Genomic DNA, 18,873 nt, shown 5'->3' with positions numbered 1-18,873 from the left:
GGTACAAAACATCCATTTATTCCATTTATTATAAAGGTTAAATCAAAAAAGTAGACAGAGACGTGACAAAAACATAAATGTGCATATTCAATTACAAAAGACTGTCAGACACATAATTGATCAGAATTATTAACAGGCACATTTTGGTAGCAATGTTTGCATGGTTGACAATGTGTTTTTGGTAAGAGGCGTTGTGATATACAAACAAATAAAAATAGAAAATAATCAGCATATAAATATATGGCAAAAAAAAGTAGTTTGAATGTTCCTAAAAAGGTGATGTGAAATACCTGAAAGCCATTACAGTTTCAGAAATTTCATATGACTGAATAAATGAACAATTCCAAAATTACAAACGGAATTGATTAAAAAAAAAGACAAATGATTTTATCATGATCATACTCCTGAGCCTGTATATACATACCTACATTAAATACACATAAATACATACACAACTAAAGCCACATTTTACCCAACACATTTTCATTTTAACATCCAAATATCTTATTTACATAAAGACCAAATTATCATTAAGAACCAAAAAAAAATAAGCCAAAAGATCTTCTGGTACACAAACAGCATAAGGCAAGAACAAGAGTTCATTCGGCAATGTTATGCACTGATAAAAAAAACCATCAATCATACAACAACAGCCTGTGGAGTTTGAGAACTCACAAGAGTTCAGTAAATACCAGTGTATAAAACTTGTATAATCTACCTCTGTGACCAATAAAATAGCAAATACAAGCTTTCTGTACGGTTCATAAACACATGTAAACACTTTTGTCTTCTCACCAAACACAAGATCAGGCTGTTCAACGGTGTGCTTGCCTTGCTATCAGCAGAGAGAGACGACAAAACACATATCCTTCTGGCCCTCGTTCCTCATAGCTGGGTGGTCAACTTAATATTAAACAAGACAAATATGACACAAAATTGATTTAACTCATCAGCAAACAACCAATGAGGCAGACTGAAGACTAACAGATAAGACTTATAGACCAGACACAAGTCAGCACAGCTTTAAGTCTGTGATGATTACTAGGCCTATGCCTCTTAAAAAAAGAAAGAAAAAAAAAAGAAAGGAAAATAAGTGAACTACTAGTTGACTGGAAGGCCACATGCATGATTTAAATATCCCATCAAGATGAAAACAGGTTGTGGAAAATGTCCAGTGTTCATAAAAGATACATATGCAGACCAGCAGGTGTCACTGTAACATAGTTGGGGGCTGCTGTATCAAATTCAGTACCATAATTAAGTCATCCAGCTGAGACCATTTCCTGGCCTCTTTATGGGAGGGAAAATACAACAACAGCATGAACAACAGCAACAGGCTTAATCTGGGGCTGGAAAATTGGCTGCAAAGTTTCATTCATTTAGTCAAGGAGGTAAAATGTGAGGTGCCTTGATTTCAAATGTAAGATGAAACCCATTGCCTTTCATATTCTTGTTTTTTTTACTTAATTTACAACCATGATTTTTTGACCAAAACTCTGAGCACATCCTGAGAAGACTTCGAATCAGATCAAAGAGGGAAACAAGCTTTTAGTCTGCTTTTTCCAGCAGAGGAGTGAATGATTTTGTACCTTTTACACATTTCTTTGATGAAATGGCCAGGCCTTGAATTTATTTTTATATACAAAAATAAGATTGAGACTAGCAATTGATTGTCTGTTTCTGCATAAGAATCAATCTAGAAGGAAGAGAGACAGCAGTGCATTAAAGTCTAAAAACACATATGTGGAGGTTTGGGTAGACAACCAATATTCAGTTGAGATCCGAAACTGTTGTCCCCCACAACCAGTGCTCTAAAATGAGCCAACTCTTCATAAATCTAAACAAACACAAGCACACGTTTCAATTTTCAGGCTGTTTGTGTGCAAAACAGGAAGGCGATATCTTCATTCGCATTGCTGAGAAATAAAGCGGCAAGTATGGACAGTGAGATTATTCTTGTGACGGCCACATAGATACTTTAAAAAATGTTTGTTAAAACTTATGATCTTTGAACAGGTCAGTTAACTTTAACATGATACAACAATTCTCCCATTGAAGAAAAAAAAAAAAACTCTTAAAATGACTAAGATATTTGTGCTCGGGTGAGCGGTGTATTCTGTGTTCATGTCCAGACCAGCTGAACTACATTTCCCACAATCCTCAGCACCTGTGACCTCACAACCAGAGGGCAGTGTATAAATACTTGTAACATAATTAACAGAATATGACACAAAGTCAAGCCATTGAAATACTGTATAGGTAGCAATTCAGAGCCACTTTAGAAATTGATAGCACATTTGAAATATAAAGAGCTCCAGACCATTGACATGAAAAGATGTTAATAATAAATCAAAATAGAACAACGGTAAAACATTAAAGGGATAATTCACCAAATGACAATTCTGTCATCATTTACTCACCCTCATGTTGTTCCAAACTGTATTCTGCAGAACGCAAAAGAAGATATTCTGAAAGTTTTTTGGATCCCATTGACTTTCACTGAAAAATAATCCGTTTTTTGGTCCATACAAAGAAAGAAAGTCAGTCTTACAGGTTTGGAACGTCATGAAAGTGAGTAAATGATGACAGAATTATAATCATAGGGTGAACTGTCCCTTTAAAGCAGCCAAACCCTAGAGCAGCAGTTCAGTGACAGTTCAAGGCTGGGTCATTCAGCCAGGCCCAGATTTTGATCATATATTGAGGACTTCTGGGATGGACCAGCATCAGGCTGTTATAGGCACAGGCATTATTGCGATATTTCTCCTCGATATCAAAGGTCCTGAAGCCTTTGTGCTTCTCAGGCGCGAGACCCAGTTTCCTGAGGCACATACCTGTGTAGACATCATCAATAGGGTAGAGGGGCACCGACCTCGAGACGTTATGAAGTTTCTGGGTCAGCTGTCCCGAGAACAAATAACCGCCCCCGCCTGCATACGCAGGGTACGCTCCAACGAACACGCTCTCCGGGATAAAATACTTGACCTTTTTGTCTCTGTGTGGACCAGCATTAGTAATCACATCCCCTACAAACAGTTCTTTGGCTTTGGCATGAGAAAGACTGCTTAGGAAGTCTATAATGCGGATGGTGTTAACAAAAACATCATCATCCCCCTTGAAGATGTAACTGGCTCCAGGACAGCGGGTGCTCAGCCATTCCAGGAAAAGCACCTCCTTGATAGTGAGGTTGAAGAAGGTGTCCCTAAAGTCCCACTGAAGAATATCTCTATGCATTGAGCTCTCATGGTGGAGCATATTTGAGAGATCAGGGAAATAGTCTTCCATGGCTGCGTTTCCAAGAAGAAACACCGTAACGACCGTTCTGTTTGCAAGGCGGCCAGCTTTGCCCCACGACTCGCGAATAGCTTGACGTCGATCAAAGTGCGGGACTAAAGATTTAATAGCTAGGAGGAGGAACGGTTGGTCTTTGCATATGTTTGGCTGGTCCACCACGATGGGATAGGACCTGCATCGCATATAAAGCAGGAAGTCCTTGAAGCGATCCGGTAAGGAGTTGAAATCCTTGACTTGGGTGGTCACCCTGAAGTCTGGGTCACAGGAATCAAGACTGACCGTGTCGTTTAGCCAGTCTGGAAGTTTATCAATCGTGAAGTTGAGTTTTTCTAGGTTGGGGTTGTTGATGTAGTTCAGCTGTTGCTGCTGGCGATTCCAGTAGGCGTTATTCGGAAGATCTTTTGCCCAAAAACGCTTCAAGGGAACCAGATTCTTATTTTTGTTGCGGTCGCCCTTCCCAGCATTACGGGAGACCTCCACCACTATGAAGATAAACACCATTGTCATCATCAACATGACCTTCACCTTCCTCCGAGGTCCCTGCATGGTGCCAAATCTCACCACCTGAACAGCAGAGACAAAAAAATTAAGTACTACTCACAGGGCTACAGACCTAATAAATTTTTTTTTTAAACACGCTTAACACACTTAACAATAAATATGGTTTACTTCCCATTTGATACTGTCATTGTAGTGATACTGACTGTATTTGTGCCATATATTCTACCGTTCAAAAGTTTGGATTCAGTCATTTTGTTTTGCTTTTATTCAGCAAGGGTACATTCATTCTGATAATAATTGATCAAAAGTGACAGTAGAGATGTTTGTTACAAAAGATTTCTTTCTATTCATCAAAGAATCAGAAAAAAAGATTTCTGAAGGATCATGTGACACTGAAGACTGGAGTAATTGCTGCATTAAAATTCCGCTTTGCCATCATAGGAATACATTAGATTTAAAATATATAATGACCAATAATATTTATTGTGAAATATGTGAATGTTTTGTTGAATTGTTTACAATTGAAAAAAAAATGTATTACAAAAAACAACCTTCTGAATATGTATCATTAATCCCAAGCAATGGTAAACCGGTTCATTTAGAATCAGACATAAATACAAAGTTCTGGCATGAAACTCTAGGGGTGCTTCTCAATATCCCTCCTCGTCTCCTCTCTCCTCTGTCCTCCATCCACATCTCATTCTCAGTTCTCTAATTGCACCGCGAGGAGGCGAGGATCGAGGAGTGAGGAGGCTTCATGAGGAGTTATGAGTAAGGATACAAGGATGTATCCTTTGCGGAAGTGTTTTATCGACTAAATGTGAAGCACGTATAAATTCTCCCCCTTCACGTCGGTCACAATAATTTGAATTTATACTTTACCTTTGCAGTTTATATAAACCACACATCTCACATATTTCAACAGGGTATCTTGCTTTATTATTATTATTATGTATTACTAATTTCTTAAATAACCAAACTTCAACAACATAAGGGCAGATCCTTTGAGCGCTGCTGATGACGCTGTGAAGTGACGCTCGAGTGATCAAGTATTCCAATGTATAAAAAAAGCTTTCATTCGATTCCTCCGTCCTCCTTTTCTTTCCTTGCGGCCTTCCCTCGCATCCTACAGGGGGTGGAGCTGAGACGCGAGGAAAGGAAACGAGGATGCACAAATAAGAATTGAGAAGCACCCACGATGGTGCAGGCTAATAGGTCCTTTTACTCACCTGTTCATAACCACATCGTTATCTATAGGGTGCAGCTGATTGGTTCCTGCCGTATCAGTAGCCAATGAGCTCGCTGCTCAACCTTCAAATACATTTGCCTTAGCCGTGCTGCACGCTTTCAGAAACCCTCCACCTTCCCCAGATCCACCTGTATAGATCTGCTACGGGTAATTCATGTACGCTATATTGTACAGCAGCAGCATGTCTTACTTGCTCACAGCAGCGTGTTGTGTATGTATTGGCAGAAGCGAGTCCCGTACTTGCTCTGCCACAGCAGCAGCAACAATAACCTACACAAGCAACGTAGCAGATTTATTCCGCCAAGACCAAACATACAACACTGTCATACCCATTACCATGCCAATCACTCCGAGTCATGACAGAACTGAAAAATAATTAGTGAGGGAGTCTGTTGTGAACTCAACCACAGGTAAGAGTCCAATTCAAACCACTAACTCTCAATGAATTTAGACACCGTTTCGTGAATCTTTTTAACGGACCAGTATAAGAGAGTCATTTGTTTGTGAATCAGACATCGTAGTTGCGCTGCATCCAGAAAACCCTGCCATGCACTCTTAAATGTACAATTAACTAAAGGCACCTCACAAGATGATATCTGGGTCAACCTCTTACAGTTTTCATTTCCTAGGATAGACTCTCTTTCACCAGAACAGTTTCAACTTAACCACATGCCACAGAAAAGTGACGCAAATAAGCACAGTTAATTCTGTTAGATGACTTCAGAGTTTGTTTGCATGTGTGTGTGAGAATGTTTGCAACTGAATTCTTGAGTACTGCATGCTAATAAGTCTAAATGTCAACCGTAGATGACTTCATAAGACCCTGTAAGTCGAGAAGACAAACTATTAGTAGAAAAAAAGACATCAGTTACTTTAAGGACATGACCCTATTTCAAGCTAGGCTGTGTTAAATTTTAGACCTTCAAGCTAAAATTAAATTAAGTGAACCTCTTTATGTTTAACGCTATATGAGAGTTAACGCACTAGTTTAAAAAGAACACTTTATTTGGGATGCCTTGGAGTAACTGTCTTTAGACATAAAAAAAATCTTTAAGAGTTTTAAATGTCATTAAAGTGACAATTCACACTTCCTAAAGGTTAATTATCAATACTTCCTCCATTTATTCTGTACATGCCCCTTTCCCATCCACCTGTTGCTTCTCTATCACCATCTCCTCACTCTCTCTCTTGTTTCGTTGCTTTTGTCTCCCAGCAACCCCTTTGCTCTGTTGCACATGGCTTCTCTCATTTATTCAACTTCACATTCTTCAGTTTAGCTTACATTCCCATTCTCTTTCTCTCTTCCTGCTCTACCTTAGCCCATTTTCCTTTCAGTCTTCTCTTATTCTTTGTACACCCCACACCGTAACTCTCTAAGGGATACTAGTAAAAGGCCCAGTATCACCTATGGAAGAGAACTGTATCCGAGTGCAGGGGTAGTCTAGTTTTACACGTATGGGATAAAGGACTAAATTTAGAGTGGCCTCATGGGCCAGCTGGCCTCTGGGATCAGTGACGATTTAAAGACTACATATGTCCCTGTCAGTGACAGAGAGCCATTTATTTTCAACGAAAAAACAACATTATCTGTATGTTTCGACTTAAATGCACAATGCCAATTTCCTTGGTTTCATATTTCTGAATAAAAACATGAAGCATTTAAAATACCTGTTTCTCATTTTAAATGAATTATGATTAAATATTGTATACAAGAAAACTTAAAATGTCAATATACAGTACTTGTCATTTATGGTTATTCAACTGTATTCAATGATATAAATATCAACATCAGTCACCTTGCTCTCAAAGTATCAGCAGTGGACAAGTGAAAAACCACGATGAAATCAATTGATTGTACAATTGATACAACCAAAATTATTGTTTCTCAAGAGAAATTACTTTGGGCCAAAGTGTGTACATGTTTACCTGTGCACAGGTGAGACGGTGGAGGGTCCAGGTGTATGGTGCTCAGCTGCTAGCAATTGTTTTTAGCCCATCCTGACAAACTGGCAGAGCAAATCACAGAAACAAGGAGGATGTGGCAAGGAAATCCATATCTGAGGAGAAAGAAGAACAGACATGTTTTGCTGCTGCTGCTGTAATAATGGTTGCATGGAACATCAGAGCCTGAAACAGCAAGAGTAAACACAGTCTGTTCACACACAAGGATTAGTTCAGGTGGTCTGACCTGGGCAAGTATTTGTTGGCATTGCTTGAATTGATCAGTAGAGAGAAAAATATCAGTTTCATCTTTGAGTGACTGAAGGTGTATGTGTTCCTTTTCACAAAAGTACAGCAAGAGACAAGTTTTCACAGTCTCTTCTGCTGTGATGTATATATATATATATATACAGAAGTGGACAAAAGTAATGTCTGGAGGGGATATTTGTTTTAATGACCCTACAAGTTTGATTAAAAAGGTACAATATGTAAGAATTTTGTAATAAAATATCCAAAAATCACTTGCACAGTGTGATATATTTCCTGCAGTTGTGTACTAATATCCCAAAAGTCTCCAAAGATTTTTTTTTTCAGAGAAATTCCCATTTTAAATAAGTGGCCGTCCCGTAAAAAAATGTCGCCTGTCAATGACGCAATATCCGCGCTATCCTCGGTTTCCGTTCATACTGCCATAGCCATGACGTAACCATGGCGACAGACGTGGACAACTGCGTAGTGCGTAACGTTTAGCGGCACGCAGTTCTTGTTTCTTTCAAACATAGACCATGGCAAGCAGACTTTGGGACAAACAAGGAGAACTAAAATGAGGATCAATATCAGCGTGGCGTTTTTGAGATGCCGAGAGCTCCACGTCCGCGACTAACTTGGACTTGACAGTAGGGCTGGGTACCGAGTTCGGTACTTTTTAGGTACCGACCGAATTGCCTCGATACTACCGAGTATCGAAACATGTCTTGTTTTTCGGTACCACATTTCGGTACCTAAGTGGTTAATCTCGTCAACGTCAGTGAAACAATAAGCATGCAGCATAATTGGCTGTGGCGGAAAAACACTAGTTTACGCGGCTGCCCAGAGACGCGGCTCGTCGCACGTGAGGCTGCAGTGTGTGTGTGTGTGTGTGTGTAAGCGTGCGTCCCAACCCAGATAGATAGAAAATATGTGGAAATGATCCAAAGTGTACCTATGTCATGTGCCAGACTTGATGCCAGATGCACGCGATGCAATATTTTCGACAAGATCATTGCTGCCAAGACCGGCAACACGGTAAATCTAGGCACTGAAGCGAACAAAATACACTTGAGAGTAATGGTGTTCACATCGAACGCGAATAGAGCGTCAAATACGCGTCTATCGCGTCTAGTTCGACGCTTGAATCTTTAGCTCGAGTTCAAATTTTTCAACTTGCGCGGAAGACGTTCGCGGCAAACGCGTCGCCCAATTCGCGTCATTCGCGACGCCCGGCGCGAATGATGCGTCTATTCGCGTCTTTGCATTGACTATGTATGTAATCTACTCGCACAATTAATTAAACTGCATTCGGTGTGAACACACCATTAGTAAACACTTGTTCATTAATAAACAATTAAAATATCTCCTTGCTATTGTTTCCACATCCATAATCATTAGGCTACTTTTGCCAGTGCTTTGCTGCAAGCTTCACGTGCAGGTATATATCCCGCCCCCCAGTAGCCTATATTTAATTTAATTCACATTTATTTGTATAGCATTTTTCACAATACATATCGTTTCAAAGCAGCTTTACAGAAAATGCATGTCTAAATTACAATTTAGAGTGATCTGTTATCAGAGGTGACAGTGTAATGCATTTCAATTAATTTTCATTCAGTTTCATCGTTAATTAATGCATTAAGTTAAAGCAGAAACAATGAGCTCATTGAAGTAAAGAATACATGTTGTTAAATGATTAGGAAACATAGAAAACTTTAGCATTGGTGCTTTTTTACATACTCAAAATATGAGTGTAAAAAAGTCAACAAACTGAAAAAAAAATTAGGTAATGTTATATTGTTAAACCTGGTTACATAAAATTGGTATCGAAAAAAGTATCGTTCAGGAACCGGTATCGAAGTCAAGGTATCGGTATCGGTATCGGCACCGAACATTTTGTTACGATACCCAGCCCTACTTGACAGAGCTTCACGAGTCACGACTTGACAGCTTTATTAGACAGGTGAGCAAATGCACATAAAACAAATCAATGTTATATAATGTTAGCTCAACATGATGAAATGTTAGAAATAGAATATGGTCAGTATGTTATTCTAATGTTGATCAAGCTTACTGCTAGTTTCGTATAGCAAACGAACTAACACGTAAGTTAGTATAACATTATAACTTTCAACACACATTTAAATGCCATTTAGTGTGATAGTGTAACGTTAGACCAAGTGAAGCAGCGCTGCGTTTACCTCACAAGTTTAATTCGTCTAATAAACTGACATGTGTGAGTAATCCAGCACTTGCGAGTAGTTCGGTAGAATTAAATGTCCTTATTTATATCCGCGGGACTCGCGTGTGATATCTGTCTCTTTAGCAACCGCGACCTGCTTCATACCACTGTAATGTAAAAAAACATGAATGTTTACACTCATCCATAAACATTATTAAATCCATCAGCTTGACAGCAAGTCCTATCATTCAGCTCATCACTGCGTCATAAAACTACGCCTTTGTTATTGTTGGAAACTGCGCCCTCTTGCGGTGAAAAAAACCTACATAGTGCCTCTAAGCCATCAAAATGTGTGGGGGGAAAAAAAGGGCCCCTTTTTTAATATATATATATCCTATGGCCGTTCATGTCGAGTATGACAAACTGCTTCCCGTTTTGAGCGTCTCTCTTCCAGAAATGACTTGTAGGCCTCCTGAGAGTCCCTGCGGCCGTTGTTAATTGCTGTGCGCCATTGGGTTCTGTCATTCTGCCTCCCAGTTGTCCAGGTTGATGGAGAAAGCCTGAAGATCCCTCTTAATGATGTCTTTAAAACGTAGATGGGGGCGACCATGTTTGCGGGGGGCATTTGCCAGCTCGCCATAAAGCAAGATTTTTGGAAGGCGAATGTCATTCGATATATATGCCCAGTCCAACGGAGGTGGCGTTCACGAAGGATGGTGTACAGGTCACTGGAACCAGTTCTCTCAAGTATGACAGAGTTTGGCACATGATCCTTCCAGCATACACCCAGTATGGAACGAAGGCAGCGAAAAATGGAAGGCGTTGAGGCGATGTTCGTGCCTCCTGTATGTTGTCCATGTCTCACTTGCACATAGTAAGGTTCTCAATACACATGCATGGTACACACGGACTTTGAGGAGCAATGAGAGTTTCTTGTTGTGCCAGACACGCTTGCTCAATTTTCCAAACATTGATGATGCCTTCCCAAATGCCCATGTCAAGCTCTGCGTCAAGGTTATTGTTGTTTGATACGGTGGAACCCAGGTAGGTGAATTTGTCTACCACAGATAGACATGTATTGTTAATGTATACTGTAGGGTTTAGGGTTGCAGGTTGGGCAAGAATAACTGTCTTTTTAAGACTAATCTGCAAACCAAACTCTAGACATGCAGCGGCAAAAGATGAGCAGAGTAGTTGTAGATCTGCCTCTGAGTGGACAACAAAGGCAGCATCATCAGCATAAAGCAGCTCACGTACCAGAACATGGCGTACTTTAGTCTTCGCCCGCAGTCTGGCCAGATTGAACAGTTTTCCTGAGCTGCGGGTATGTAGAAGGATACCCGAGTCATCAGGGAAGGCACGGCGTAGTAGGGCAGAGAAGAATATTCCGAAGAGGGTAGGAGCAAGGACACATCCCTGCTTTACCCCACACCTTATCTGGAACTCGCCAGAGCGAGTGCCTTCAGACTGTACAGTTGCCTTCATGCCCTCATGAAACTCAGTGATCACCTTCAGTAACTTTGGAGGGCAGCCAAGTCTTTGTAAAATGAGGAAAAGTCCAGATCGACTAACGTAGTCAAAGGCCTTGGTCAAGTCTACAAACACCAAGAACAGAGGTTTATGCTGTTCTATACACTTTTCCTGTAGTTGACGGACACAGAAAACCATGTCTGCTATGGAGCGGCCAGCACGAAACCCACACTGGCTTTCAGGGAGGATACGGTCAGCAAGGATTTGTAGACGTGGTAGAATAGTGCGAGCAAATATCTTGCCAGCAAGACTGAGCAGAGATATTCCTCTGAAGTTGTTACAGTCTGCACGGCCCCCCTTGTTTTTATAGATGGTGATGATGTTGGCATCTCTAAGGACATCTGGGAGATATCCACTGTTCCAGCACATCACAACCAGATGATGTAGGACAGAGGCAAGAACATCACCGCCTGCCTTATAAGCCTCAGGGGGGAGGCCATCAGCTCCAGGAGACTTGTTATTTTTCAGTGCCTTAATTGCAGATTTGACTTCCTCGATGGTAATGCCTGCATCCAGATCAGACATAGGGGAGAGCTCAGGAATAGCAGCAGTTATTGCCAGTGTGTTGGCTGTGACAGGCTGAGCATAGAGAAGGCTGTAGTGCTCTGCCCATCTCGCCAATTGAGATTCCATATCGGTCAGAAGTTCGCCTGATAGGGAACGGAGTGGAGAGGATTTTTTAGGGACTGTGCCCAAGGATTCTTTCAGACCTTCAAAGACACCTCGGATGTTTCCAGTGGACGCACTTAACTCAATACGGTCACACAGTGTGCTCCAGTAAGCCTGCATGGCTGTGCGAGTGACCCTTTGGACATTGCGGCATGCCTGCTTCAATGCTGCCCTATTTGAGCGAGTGTTATGCTGCAGATAGGACAGTCTGGCTGAACGCTTAGAGTCAATTGCAGGTAGGAGCAGGCTGGCATGGGTTTTGAACTAGTCAGGCTGTGATCTGGATCACTTTCTAAAGATGGAAAATGCAGCCTTTGTGGTAACAGAGTGGAAGTGCTGCCAGGCAGCCGTGATATCCGCATGAGGAGGTGAAGAGTCAAAGCTGGAAGCAAGTAGTTCCTGGAACGCATGCTGCGACGCAGGAGCATAGGTTGCAGAAATATCCAGACGAGGAGTAGGCTTGGGCCTTGCGTAATGAAACTTGCTTGGGACCATCCTTAATTTACAACGTAGAAGGGCATGATCAGTGTCACAATTAGTGATCGACCGATATATCGGCTGGCCGATATATCGGGCCGATATTTGCGGTTTTTACGTGTATCGGAATCGGCCGATACGCGGCTGCTGCGTTCGCCGATAGTTTTTTCCCGGCATTATTTATAGACAGGCGTCCACAGGCAGCTCTGTGCTGCTGGAGACGCTGCAGTTCACGTGCAGACCCTGAACTGTCCCTCCCCCACTAGCAGAGTGCAACCTGCGCTTCAAGATAACGGTAACTTTTAAACTTTCAAAGCATCTTTTAACTGTTTGACTGCAGAAATATTGTCAAACACTTTGAAAATGGAAACACGTTGCTCTATAACTGTTATGTGGTTGCAACTATATAGCTAAGCAAGTTTGTGGGTCCAAATGGAAAACGCGAATGACTCGTCTATAAAACTGCTTGCTTGCCATTGTATTTAGGGAGCTGCAAATAGCTGTAGGCTATCCGTTCAGTATGCATTAGGGCTGTCAATGAATATTCTAAATACGAATATATATTCGAATAGTTTAAAAAAAACTGCATTTTGAAGGTGAAAATTAATATTCGAATGTGGAAAAACACGCCCGCGGTAGCAGACTAACGTTACCACAGCACAGCTCGCTCGGAGCGCTCAGTGTCGGTTCTATGTACTGTGAAACTTCAATGAATGTATTTGTTTCAATCACTGAATGAAGCCTGCTATATACCTTAAATTGCTTGCACAAAACTCTTGATCAGCACTCAACATTTGTTTGTTGTTGTTCATTTAAACCGGTATGCGCGGAGAGCGTGAGGGTGGGTGGGTGGGTGGGTGAGTGAGTGAGTGAGTGAGTGAGTGAGTGAGTGAGTGAGTGAGTGAGTGAGTGAGTGAGTGAGTGAGTGAGTGAGTGAGTGAGTGAGTGAGTGAGTGAGTGAGTGAGTGAGAGAGAGAGAGAGAGAGAGAGAGAGCCTGCGAGTCCGGGCGAGCCAGAGTGAGCTCTGCGGTCTTGGCCATTAGTTGATTTACTCGTTTTTTTTGTAGTAATACGTTGTCAAATATGTTTAAACTCAAATAAGCTACTTAATACTAGTAGTTATGTCTCTTTGTATTAATTTGTCCTGTTATTGACGTAATGCGCGTCATTGACCAAATGCACGACGATATGCTCAAATATGTTTTTTTAGAGGGAATAAAAAAACGCCATTTGAGCAATTTTGACAGCCCTAGTATGCGTACGGTAGCTGTTACGAACACTGGTCATAGGATTAAGTAATACCAACGTTGTTCCGTGCTTTTTGTGGGAGATTTATTCAGCGACCACCTGGCTGAGGTTTGGACGCGTGTGGTGTGTGTCTCCCTCGCCATCGCAGTGATATTAGAGACTAGACATGCTCATTTTATTTTATGTAGAACAATTTAAACCATGGCAGTAAATAGTTCGTTACTTTTAAAATGAAGTACAGTGTGCACTTTATTATGCTGGTTGCTACTGTGTGCAATAGTGTAATTATTTGATTTATGCTTAAGTATTTATTTTCAGCAGTGAACTTTTTTTTGTTCTACCTCACATGTTTTTACTATTTGTTAAATATTGATTTTTTTACGTTAAATAAATGTTACTTTTATTAAATTGAGACCTGTAACATTTGTTAACATCATGTCATTTTTATGATGTAAATTGAGGGAGCAAAATGTATCGGCTCCAAATATCGGCTCAAGAAAATCGGCAGCCCGTATCGGTCATCGGCTAAGGCTGATGGGGAAAAAATCGGTATCGGTATCGGCACTGAAAAATCCATATCGGTCGATCCCTAGTCACAATCTGCTGAGTGCAGTGATCGGCAGTGTGTTACTTCTTTCAAATGCTCACGCTTCACCAGTACATGGTCAAGTTGGTGCCAGCGCTTAGAACGTGGATGACGCCAGGTGACTTTAGAGGAACTTGAGCCCTGAAAGAATGAAGAGGGGACACAGAGTTTGTGGGTGCTGGAAAGTTCCAGTAAGCGCTGACCGTTGTCATTCATGTTGCCATATCCATGGCTTCCCAGAATATCAGGCCATGCACTAGAGTTAGCACCCACTCTGGCATTAAAGTCACCAAGGATAATCAAACGTTCGGTTGAGGAGGTCTTCTGAATAATGGAGCTCAGTTGACTGTAGAATGATTCCTTTACATCTAGTTCGGAAGTCAGCGTAGGGGCGTAAGTGGCTATGATTGTAACTGGGCCACAGTTTGTGTGCAGGCGCAGTGAGGAGAGACGTGAGGAGATGGGCACAGGTTTTTCCACTGAGGACAGTAGTAGGGCTGTGACGGTTTGGGATTTTTTCTTACCGCGGTGAAGAAGCAACAAATCTCGCGGTTTGGCGGTTAACCTTATATTAAATTGTAAATAAAAATAATGAACTATTAATTAGGCTAAACAAACAACCTTTGTTAAAGTGGAAAATAAAAGAGCAATAGTCTGACTCTGAACAAGTGTTCGGCTGTTGGGCGTCAAGTCCTGCTGCTTTATTTTTCGGTCTTCAGGTTTCGTGACAGGAAAAACGGTAACCACAACAAACCACAAGGAAAATTACAACTACATTTGGATTATTAGACAATGTCGAAATAAAGTGACTCTGCAGAGTTTTGCATTCAAAGGCATGTAAAGGGAACCATTGACACAGAGAAGAAAGAGTTAACTATTCACGTGTGCTAGCCTCACTCGTGCTCATGACCGCTACTGAACATCTGAACACAAACAACGATCAAATGCACATCGACGGATCTTCTTCTGTCTATTCTCCAAAATGTAATCAAATGTATATTCCTGCAAGCATGTTTAAACTGGTTAACTGACAGTGTCTAAGGCAGGCAAAGGCATTTTTCAAGTCGAGTTTGCCACTGCACATACACACACACATTACCGCGGTGGCGTTCATTTCATAAACTGTGGACAAGCTAAGTGAATGTATATGTCCAAAAAACGGATAATGTTATACTTTGTTGTAGTGCTATCGTCGCGTAATAATCTGTTTGGTTGTAAAATGTATTACCTGAATAAAATGAAATCGATTGTATCGTCCTGTGGAATCATTCATTCACAGACTACGAAGATGTTCAACTAATAAAGATCTTCATCGCTGGCAAAAATATGATGCATTAGCAGATTTGCTTTCACTAGACTGGTCCATGGCCACTTCATCCAACGCTCTTGATGTTCTTAAATTTTCCTGTTACGACTCCGAGTCGAGTGTGAATTGAAAGCGCTTCAGACGATTCAGTGCGTGCAGGAACTGAGCAGATCATTTCAAACTGATTCGCGAACCGATTTAGAAAGATCTCCTAACTTGTTTGTTGAAGTCTTTAAACAGAATCGACTCAAAAGAGTGATTCATTTGTGAATTAAGCATCGCTCATGCCCATAAAAAGCGCGCTTGGAATAAACTACACATTTAACAACATGTATTGCATTAAAATAAAGTAACAAGAGGAACGTCGCCCAACATAACGAAGTAAAAGTATAGAGAACTTTCAGCAGAAAAATAAGTGCAGTTATGTCCTCACACCGCGGTAGGCATCTCATTAACGCGATATTGCGGTGATGCGGTTATCGTCACACCCCTAGACAGTAGCTTGTTTTGGATTGCAAAGCCAACCCAGTGCATTGGTCTGTCACCATCTGGGTATCCGTTCCAGAATAAAGTGTAGTTTTTTTCCTGGACAGAGCCAACACCGGTCAGCCAAGTTTCACTCAGGGCAGCGATGGAGATGTTAAGTCGGAGTAGTTCTGCATCAATCAGGGCTGATTTACGAGGTGAGACGCAGTCCATATCAGAACTAACGCCAAGAGATTGCACATTCCAGCATGCGATGGAGGTATATGCGACAGTTGCAGGATGACGACCAGGTCGCGCCTGCCGTACACGCGAACCTTGCCGAGCAACGACAGCACTCTTAAGGACAGAGTGCTCCCGAGTTGCCAGTCGTGGAGGCTGAATATTAGACGTCATAATGGAGAGATGAGATGCTCATAGTAGAGAGCGCCCGGGCAAAAATTTTAAGTGAAAGGATGCTCGCCCAGGTCAACCTTCCACCTCTGGACTCAATGCTACAAATTCCAACGGAACACAGATGTGTGAATGTTATATAACGTTAGCTCAACATGATGAAATGTTAGAATATGGTCAGTATGTTATTCTAATGTTGATCTAGCTTACTGCGAGTTTCGTATAGCAAACGAACTAACACGCAAGTTAGTATAACATTATAACTTTCAACACACATTTAAATGCCGTTTAGTGTGATAGTGTAACGTTAGACCAAGTGAAGCAGTGCTGCGTTTACCTCACAAGTTTAATTCGTCTAATAAACTGACCTGTGTGAGTAATCCAGCACTTGCGAGTAGTTCAGTAGAATTAAATGTCCTTATTCATTTATATCCGCGGGACTCGCGTATGATATCCGTCTCTTTAGCAACCGCGACCTGCTTCATACCACTGTAATGTTAAAAAACATGAATGTTTGCACACATCCATAAACATTATTAGATCCATCAGCTTGACAGCAAGTCCCATCATTCAGCTCATCACTGCGTCATAAACCTACGCCTTTGTTATTGTTGGAAACTGCGCCCTCTTGTGGCGAAAAAAACCTACATATTGTGCCTTTAAGCCATCAAAATGTGTGGGGGGAAAAAAGGGCCCTTTTTAATATATATATATATATATATATATATATATATATATATATATATATATATATAGGGAAGAACAAAACACTAAACTTGGTTAAGGTATTTATCTGACAAAAATTATTTGGCAAAAAAGGGCAGCTACAGGTTTTATTTTACCATGCAAAAAAGCATACAGTACATTGACTACAACATTCTCAATTCTATTATGCAATAAGGCAAATTTGAAAAAACAAAGGCAACGTCAGGGAAGCTGTTCAGTAAATTTACAATTTCTTGTTAAAAGATGCCCTGCAGGGCAAAAAAAAATACTTTTGAGGGCACTTATGACTTGTGCAAGAGCTGAAATCCAGGCATTCAGTACATTTGCTCCTACTTAGTCCACTTAAGGTCAGAGAGAAACTGTAAGCTGCAAGCGTCCCCAGGAGGTGAAGTCTCTTATTAATAATTAACACTACGTTTACTGTGTAAACAATGAACTTAATCTTTCCTTGCCTCACATCACCAGACTAAACACAGACAGATCCATTCACAAGCCCTTTACAAACTGTTTAACTCCAGCTGGATTGTAAAAGTGAACAGACAATGCATTTACTGTTGAATTTCAAAAATTTTCCTGATTTGTAAAACCAACCCCAATATACGACTAACTTGTTGGTTTACCACCAGCTGATGGTTAATAAAGACACTCAAGCAACTGTGCACAAAATCCACAGTAGAAACCATAGCAGCTAGTCAACAGCAATTACAAATAGGACTATACAACATGGGGTGGGTAGATATTAGGGGTGGGAATCTTTTACCATCTCACGATTCAATTCGATTCCGATTCTTGAGGCCACGATTCGATTAAAAATCGATTTTCGATTCAAAAAGATTTTCGATTTAAAACGATTCGATTTTATCCATAATGATTTCTAATCGGGTTTCTGATCATGATCTACTCTCATCTGCTTTGCTATACAGAATGACAAATGGAGACCAGTGTTTCCTCTAGGATTTTTTCCAGCTGTGGTGGCAGGCCCATTTCGCCAGGGGGAGGGGGCGTGGCTAATGAGTGATATTCCCATTGGCCACGCCCCCTTACCCCAGGTGTTTAAACCTCCCCTAAGTATTATAACATTATAACATGAAAGGCTCGAATAAGAGCGGCAAAGCGATTATGCGCATCCCGTGCGCAGAATGATGCACTTGAAGCAACGCGAAGTCACAGCGCGCAGCGCTCCGGATTGAAAAGTTCAAAGCACAAAGCGAAGAGATTATATCTGTCTCTATGCTTAATGTATTATATATATGCAACAGTTTATTGAGCATTTTCTTTTAACAGTTTTAAATTTCAGTTACAGTGCGCATGAAGAACAATTCATAGCGCTCTCCAGTGCTGTAATCTAACAGACACCCGGGAGAAAGGATTATGATTTAGAAAACGCTATAACGCGACGCGCTGTGTGAATGCTGAATGGAGAATGACTGAGGAGAGATGAGTTTCCATTAACTTTAACTAACGACTTAAATATTCATTTTTACCTCACATTATGCTCTTGAATGACTTTAGAAGTCTTGGAATATAGTGCGAACACTTTATGGTGCTTTACAATGTTTATTATGCCTTTAGCTTAACAATAACACAATCACATTAATATCGGACCTCACTGAGAAGCTGCAGCCGTGGCGGGATTATTTTAGGTGTGGCGGCCGGCCACGGCAGAATGAATGTAGAAGCATCATATTTAGAAGCATCAGAAGCTCTATAAAAGCATCCATATTTGCTTCCTCTGATTTGCCGCTCACGTTCAAAAACCGGCTGCGTGCATGACGTCCGGACGTCCCGTATAGGCTATAGTTACAAAAATGGAGGCGAACAGCCAGCTGATTTTATTTATTTATTAAATCGATTCTTGGACATTTCAGATCGATTCTGAATCGTTGCAAATGAGAATCTAGATTCTTCTGTGAATCGATTTTTTGGCACACCCCTAGTAGATATTATGCGATGCTGCTGCATATGCATTTGGCATTAAGAGTATTGTTATATTCCAGTATGTATTTTTGGTAAATGTTTTTTGCATGCATGTTTGCTTG

At 41.0% G+C, this 18,873-nt stretch overlaps 1 protein-coding gene across 2 annotated transcripts in view; it reads right to left on the bottom strand.

Annotated features, from left to right (window-relative positions):
* Window positions 1-2,317: 2,317 nt before the first annotated feature.
* The window catches only part of b3gnt2b (UDP-GlcNAc:betaGal beta-1,3-N-acetylglucosaminyltransferase 2b), a 37,883-nt gene continuing 21,327 nt past the window's right edge, over window positions 2,318-18,873 (bottom strand). For both annotated transcript variants that reach the window (XM_056264309.1, XM_056264308.1), the window contains exons 2-3: window positions 6,971-7,101; window positions 2,318-3,858 (exon numbers count right to left, since the gene is read on the bottom strand). In XM_056264309.1, the coding sequence (XP_056120284.1) occupies window positions 2,647-3,840 (1,194 nt within the window). In that variant the 5' untranslated portion in view covers window positions 3,841-3,858; window positions 6,971-7,101 and the 3' untranslated portion in view covers window positions 2,318-2,646. The remainder of the gene's footprint in view (window positions 3,859-6,970; window positions 7,102-18,873) is intronic.

The sequence above is a fragment of the Rhinichthys klamathensis genome, unplaced genomic scaffold (assembly GCF_029890125.1).
Source record: "Rhinichthys klamathensis goyatoka isolate OS25496 unplaced genomic scaffold, OSU_Roscu_1.1 h1tg000220l_1, whole genome shotgun sequence".
Lineage (NCBI taxonomy): Eukaryota > Metazoa > Chordata > Actinopteri > Cypriniformes > Leuciscidae > Rhinichthys > Rhinichthys klamathensis.
This window is presented reverse-complemented; position numbering and strand designations above follow the sequence as displayed.